At 44.7% G+C, this 6,803-nt stretch overlaps 1 protein-coding gene across 2 annotated transcripts; it reads left to right on the top strand.

Annotated features, from left to right (window-relative positions):
* The first annotated feature begins 1,370 nt into the window (after window positions 1-1,370).
* Window positions 1,371-4,226, top strand: LOC116451689 (thymosin beta-12-like). Of its 2 annotated transcripts, none has more exons than XM_032125358.1 (3): window positions 1,371-1,471; window positions 2,359-2,466; window positions 3,884-4,226. In XM_032125358.1, the coding sequence occupies exons 2-3, from the start codon at window positions 2,367-2,369 to the stop codon at window positions 3,919-3,921; spliced, it is 138 nt and encodes a 45-aa protein (XP_031981249.1). In that variant the 5' UTR covers window positions 1,371-1,471; window positions 2,359-2,366; the 3' UTR covers window positions 3,922-4,226. The 2 variants fall into 2 exon arrangements, with proteins under 2 accessions (XP_031981249.1, XP_031981250.1); XM_032125359.1 differs by lacking the exon at window positions 1,371-1,471 and adding an exon at window positions 1,597-1,730.
* Window positions 4,227-6,803: the final 2,577 nt, after the last annotated feature.

Below are 6,803 nucleotides of genomic sequence, written 5' to 3'. Positions count from 1 at the left end.
AACAAATATTTAAAAAACTGAAACTCATGAACTGCCTGGATTCATGAATCACTCAGATTATGTTTTAAAGTCTTTTCTGATCTTCTAAATCTTGTGTCCAGCCAAAAAAGAGGTTAATGCTCTCTCTTTAAACTAGACACAAAGACTGTTCAATGCCAAATCTCAGCTACGGCTTACACCAAATATTCACCAAGTGGCTGCCTTCCTGCTTTTTCCCAGGGGGTTTCAGGCAGGAATGCAGCTTTCTATTTGTGACAACTGATTGGATATGTGGGGTGGAAGCAAAGGAACTGAGTCCTGACATTAAATATGGTGCACACACACAGTGATTTTGTGTGGTCAGTGCAGATGCAGAGATAACCAAGCCAGCCTGCACAAATCCCTTAGGTTGGGAAAAATATTTAAGATCAAGCCCAGCCACAAGCCTGTTCATTGTTTTAATTTAAACAAACATTGTAAGAAGAGATCCTTAAGACACATTTAAGCACATTAAAACCATTTTCTCCATGCACACATATCAGACTCAAACCCACACTACCTAAGCCTGCGGTGCCAACAGAAAGATCCACAGACCTTCCAGAGGCTCTCAGTCAGCTGAGAGATCTCTGTCCCTCTGAACTCATTGTTCAGGCTGCCTCATAGTCAGTAGAGAAAACCAGGTACTCCTAGGGCACAGTTAATTTTATCCCAACTTTGTTGCCTTCCTTCTGACTATTATGGAGTCTAGACAGGAATTTCAGATGGAGACACTGAAAGGTACACAAGAGGAAACCCACACCAGTATCCAGGAGGATGCACACAGCCCTTCTCTCCCTGCTTCCAGAGCCATGGGCTGAGGGAGGCATCAGCAACTGAATTAATAGCTACCAAAACAGGAGCAAGCAGAAATTCATTGTACATCCCTTCAGGACACATTCCTGGATGTCACTGTGGTGCCTGGGCCGTGCTAATCTCAGACTTGGCCCTTGATCACGGCAATCACACCATGGCTGTGCTGAGGGCCCTCCACAGCCCCAAGCCCCCTTATGCTTCTGCCAGTCTGGGCAGGTGGGGATGATCCCCAGGCATGTTGCTGAATGCACCTACAATCCCCTCCCCAAAAACTAATCTGGCAGCAGCAATCCCCAAACCTCACCTTTACTGCAAACCTCAGCACTGGAAAATGCTGGGAAGGGAAACTTCTATATGATTGTCATGGTACATGAAGAGAACAGAAAAAAAGAAAAATCAAGATGTATTTTGGCAGTTTTCCATGTCAGTTTTCCCATTTCACTCCCTCATGCACTTTCTACAGGAGCAATCTGTCCTTTCCCTAAACGCTGAGCAATCCCAGCACTGAACTAATCAATATTAATAGCTATGGGTTCGGGAGGGGGGAGGAGGGGAGAGGAGAGGAGGGATTACCCTGACCTTTTTCAACTCACACTGCCTCAGACGGCCACCAAGCAGCTGAAGAGAGAGCAGCCAGACGGTAATGCCATGTGGTTTTAGTAGCTTTTCATTTTTTTTAAAATTTTTTCCTTGTGAATATTTACTCTGTTGTCTCAGTGCAGATAGCAATGAAATCTGATTTTCTGCAGGAAGGAAAAATTATAATTATATCAGCCATCTCCGGGCCAAACCTTGCCTTGATGGGAGACTCCACTGAAATAAGGGAAATAACACCCAGGCTGGATTTTAACTCGAATTTCTTAATAAAGAGAGGAACTGGATTAGGGAAGTTTTGACAGGTGAAATGCTGGTGTGCTTTGTGGATTTCTCTTTATTATAACAGAGTATAATCAAAGCCATTGAGCTGTGACTGGGGTATGGAGCAAGAGCAAACAAAGGGCTGGGGGAACCGGTCCTCTATTGTTACGCTGAAGTGTCCACAGCAGCTCAGGGGATGGATGTGCTCAGTACAGGGGGCTCAGAATAAAAGACAAATCCTATTAATTAAAAGAAAATCATAATTGAAGCTCTTTGTTCCTATTGGATTTGGCGTTTATTGTAGATTTTCCTGTTAGCAGCATTTCTTAAAATACAGGTTTATGTCAGGGGGCACCGTTGATTACTGGTAATTAAGCATTGTCTCTTTATTACTGATTATTCTTGTTGCCATGTGAAAACTATGCTTTTTAGGAATTTCATCAGAGAAATCTAGAGAAAATTCTATTTATGCCTTTCCTCTTTTGCTCTGAAAGAGCCAAGCCTCAGGGAAAGGTCCCACATTGGGTGCTAGGTTTGTGGGGGTTTTTTGAATAAACATTTTTATGGTATTTTTATATTTTTTCTCTTGAGGAGAAAATGCTTTGCAGATGGCTGATATCACAGCACTAGCTAATGAAGCCATGGGTGTGTTTTCCCTTTCTTTGTCAGGACCCATCATGTCCGACAAACCAGATTTTGCAGAAATTGAAACATTTGACAAGACCAAGCTGAAGAAGACAGAAACCAGAGAGAAAAATCCACTGCCCACTAAAGAAAGTAAGTGCTTATGAGGCTATTTGAAGTACAAGTAGCAAGGACATAATCTGTATTGCAGTTCATATGCAAAATGAATACTAATCACAGGATTACAGGCTCAAACTCATCCCTGACTTTAAGCGGGGATAATACTAAGACTCTATACTGGGCTTCCAAGCATATGAGTAATTATAACCAATAGTGCATTTTGTCTGAAAAACCCTTTCTGATGGGATTGCTCTTGCTTCTGCTAAAAGCAAGACCAGTGTTCCCACTGGGTGCTGGTAACAGGATCAATCTGTTTGTAATTACCTTGCTACCAGCTCCTCTGGAGGCACAGGGGAACCTTTTCCCATCCCTGGCACGCCAGGCAGTATCCCCAGAGGGTGCCCGAGCTCTGGATTTAATGTTATCAGGCAGATGAGCTGCTGCCTCCCACTGGTACCTGCTGTCAGCCACGGGCAGGAGACCTCCAGGCACCTTCTCTGGGAATAACGCTGCAAGCAAAACCTATCATCATCCTCATCTAACAGGCAATCTCCCTCAGAAAAGCACCCCTGAGCTTTTCTCATGCAGGGTCTTCTCCCAGACACAGGCAGCCAGATAAGCCTAGGATTCATGCTCAGCTTCAGATATGAAAAGAACATTTGGAGCAGATTTTGTGAGCAGTTTCCTTCAGAAGAGTATTGCTAAACACTGGATGTATGTGCTGATAGCCATGGAGATGCACAGTCCCTCAACATTAGATACCTGGGTTTTTTCCCTGTTTTGTTATCCTTGCCAATGCCAAAGCTGTAAATACAAGAGAAGCTCTGCACATCATGAACTGCTCCCTTTCAGCTACACAGATGTGGGTATGAGTTGTCATTTTCAGGGTGACCAAAAAAACCAAATAGGGATTTAACCATTCTCTGGCTTTAAGTATGATCATAGAAATTTGTATCCTGCAGAACCATTATCATTGAATCACGGAATGGTTTGGGTTAGAAAGGACTTTAAAAGAGCATCTTGTTCAAACCCCCTCCCATGGGCAGGGACACCTCCCACTATCCCAGGTTGCTCCAAGCCCTGTCCAACCTGGCCTTGAACACTTCCAGGGATGGGGCAGCCACAGCTTCTCTGGGCAACCTGTGCCAGGGCCTCACCACCCTCACAAGGAAGAATTTCTCTTTCACATCTAATCTAACCCTGCCCTCTGTCAGTGTGAAGCCATTCCTCCTTTTTCTGTCACTCCAGGCCCTTGTCCAAAGTCCCCCTCCAGCTCTTTTGGAGCTCCTTTAAGCACTAGAAGGGGTTCTAAGGTCTCCCCAGAGCCTTCTCTTCTTCAGGCGGTACACCCCCAAAACTCTCTCAGTCTGTCTCCATAGGAAGGCTAAGTTTACTGTTCATAAACAGTAATGTTTATTGATGGTGTTTTTGTTTCCTCTTTTTCTGCCAGCTATTGAACAGGAAAAGCAAAGTGAAAGTACAGCCTGAGTATAAAATTGAAGATGTGACTGCTGCTTCTTCAGTGGGGTTTTGGCTTCTGAGTTGGACTGTTGTTTTATTTTGTCCCTCCCACCCCATATTTGTTGCCCATTTATTTTAGGAAACATTTGTTCATTTAATGTTCCCTGGAGAAGTCTGTTTTGTGTTTGTTGAAGAAGATACTATGTATTTGTATTCTTAAAATTATAATTCCAAGTTCTGTATCAACTCCATTACTTGGCAAAAAAAAAAAAAGCAATTTGCATAAAAATTGTTTTCCTAAACCTCACAATAAACAGGTTTCTTCTGATCAACTGTCTTTGAGCCTTGCAGAAATGGGGTTTACACTGCAACTCTTACTAACATCTATCCCGCTTTCTTTGCATTTCCACAGCAGCTCAGGAGTTTGGTCAGGTGGGGAAGGGTTATCCCAGGCACCCACAGGTCCCTTGGCTGGAACACAGCCCCTCTCCATCATCTGTATCCCGCAGAATCCCAGAGCCCCAGGTGGCACCAACCCACAGGAACCCCCCTGATGGCCTTCACAGCAGCCTGGAGACTTCACTCCCATCCCTTGTGTCACTCAGAAGAGTGCTTAATAGGAACTGTGTGTGCCAGGAGCTCCTGCACTTTGAAACCCCCAGCCTGGCAGCAGGCACGAGTAAGATGGGAAGTCACTGGCCTGCTTCAGTCCTGTCCTGTAGTAGGCTGGAGGTTCCAGAGACAAGTACCCACTTACAGATTCCATGACAAATTGATGGTTGGGCTGAGGAAATACTCAAATTAACATTTCAGATTTTAAAAAAGGGCTGCAGCTGCCTCTGCACAGCTTTTTTATCTCTCTAACTTGCAAAGATCCAGTCAACCTTGGGATAACTGCAGCACACACAGAGCCCTTGGCCCATCTCATACCAAGCAATACAAGAATGAGGGAAGGTGGAAGGAAGAAAGAAAATTTAGTATTGCATTGATTTTTAGGGATGAGAGAAAGACCTTTAGCAGCACAGGGATGTAAGACACAAGCCTTCAAGCAAGAAAAGACTCCCTAAATCTTCATTACTGGTGGTGCAATAACATCCTCACTGGTCTGCAGAGGACTTGGCAAAAACAGACTCTGGTACCACCAGCTCAGAGGACTCTCAATTACATGGTATCACGTTATCTCTGGAATTAATTTGCAATCATATTAGAAAAACAAGTGCTTACTCTGGGCAGATAAACTGCTGTCCCTGGAGCTTCAGTTTGATCCTACTTGTGCTGTGAAATGAGAGTAGCTCTGTGTACTCCAGCAGGGTTAGTCTGGGCCTGTACCTGCATGAGGTGAGGCAGAAGGCAGCCTACAGGCTTCAGAAAACAGAAGGGAATGGTTGGGGTGATGTTCAGAAAGTTCTTGTTTACTTAAGGGTTGTTTGACACTTGACATTGAACGTGAATAGTCAGAACTGCAGTTAAAAGTAGCAGTGGATCCACAAGACTGCGACTTTGGTGGTAACAGAAAGTAACCAGAGGTGAGCAGGAGACCAAAGGAAAACACAGGGCATGAGGACCAGTGATTTCTATCAGAGCTTTGTTAATGTCGGTGGTGTCCAAAGGGCTGAGGCTGCTCTTTCAATCCACATTCATCAGTTCAACACTGCTGATGTTTTCTTTTCATGACCAAGGGGTTTTTTTCACATTCTCATTGGAGGACTCCTTGGCACCTGACTCAAAGAGGTACTTATTTTAAGGTCAGCTGGATTCATTAATACTAATTTTTATATAAAAGGTGAGGACTGCAAGAGGTTGAGCAACAAGGAAAACAGAGCTATTTTCTTTGTGACTCATGCCCTCCCCTCAGCCCTGCACACTTCAGGGTCAAGGAGCCTCTGACATTATTTAAATATTTGCTTTGATGATGGTTCCTTCATAGAGGAAGCATTTAGAGATAGCACTTAGAGCAACACCACCTATGGAAATCTGTATAGTTCCTACTGTTCAACCAGATTCATTCAACCCATTACTTTCCCCCAGACGGTTTCTAAGTTCTGTGTTGCATTCAGCAGTAAGGCCACAGATTAGACTTTCTCCTTGTTTTTGTTCTGCATGACGACCTCCTTCCATCTCTGCCAGTTCAGAGCACCTGCCAACTCGCTCAGCAAATACACTGTAAATCACCAAAAAACTTCTTTGGCATCACTGAAACAGGGGCTGGTCTCTGTGCCCCTAAGTTCTCCCAAAAATCAAAGGTCTGGGCTGTGTCCTCAGCCTGCACTTTTTGGGCAGGAGGGGAGGGAGGTCTGGCCAAAGCAAGAAAACAACAGAGATATTCTGCTCTTGTGTTTGCAGAGATATAAAGGATTGGCAGCACAGCTCAGGTTTGCCCCAAGCACTTGGCTCAGGGCTGCTCCTGCTGCTGCTGCAGGGCTCAGTCTCCCCCCATGAAGCCTGCTCCCAATTTAGCTTTTTGCATTTAAAGCCTGAAACAGTAAACCCAGCATCTCAGTGCTTTTATCCACACATCTCACCCCACTAAATAGGCTGAGAAGAACTTTAGTCACGTTCCCCACCCCTGGATCTGACTACAAAGGCTACAAACACCTGCACACCTGGAAAAACTCCTCAAGGTTAAAGGCCAGATCTTCCCAACTTTCCCCCACCTGCCCCAGGTGGAGCATGGCTTTATAGCAGGGCTTGGGGAGTGCTTCTTTCACAATTAGCAGTTAAGAGAGGCTCAAAGTTAAAAACAAGTAGCTGCAGTACTCTGATTTGAGAAACATCCCTCTCTGCTGCTGTGGGAGACCATTTCAAGCCAGGAACTGGATCAGGAGATTAAAGTTTCTCAAGAGCAGGGACAGGTTTGGCTCCCTGTTATCTTAACCAAAGAGCATTACAGCCCTTATCTGTGGGGCAAG

Source organism: Corvus moneduloides, chromosome 15 (genome assembly GCF_009650955.1).
Source record: "Corvus moneduloides isolate bCorMon1 chromosome 15, bCorMon1.pri, whole genome shotgun sequence".
Taxonomy (NCBI): domain Eukaryota; kingdom Metazoa; phylum Chordata; class Aves; order Passeriformes; family Corvidae; genus Corvus; species Corvus moneduloides.
The sequence above is the reverse complement of the archived record's forward strand: the minus strand, read 5'-3'. Positions and strand labels throughout refer to the sequence as shown.

Excerpts from the sequence above, each read along its gene's own strand:
- LOC116451689 (XM_032125358.1), top strand. The coding sequence starts at position 2,367 with ATGTCCGACAAACCAGATTTTGCAGAAATTGAAACATTTGACAAGACC. Across the intron at positions 2,467-3,883 it reads TCCACTGCCCACTAAAGAAA|CTATTGAACAGGAAAAGCAA; the intron begins GTAAGTGCTTAT and ends TTTTTCTGCCAG.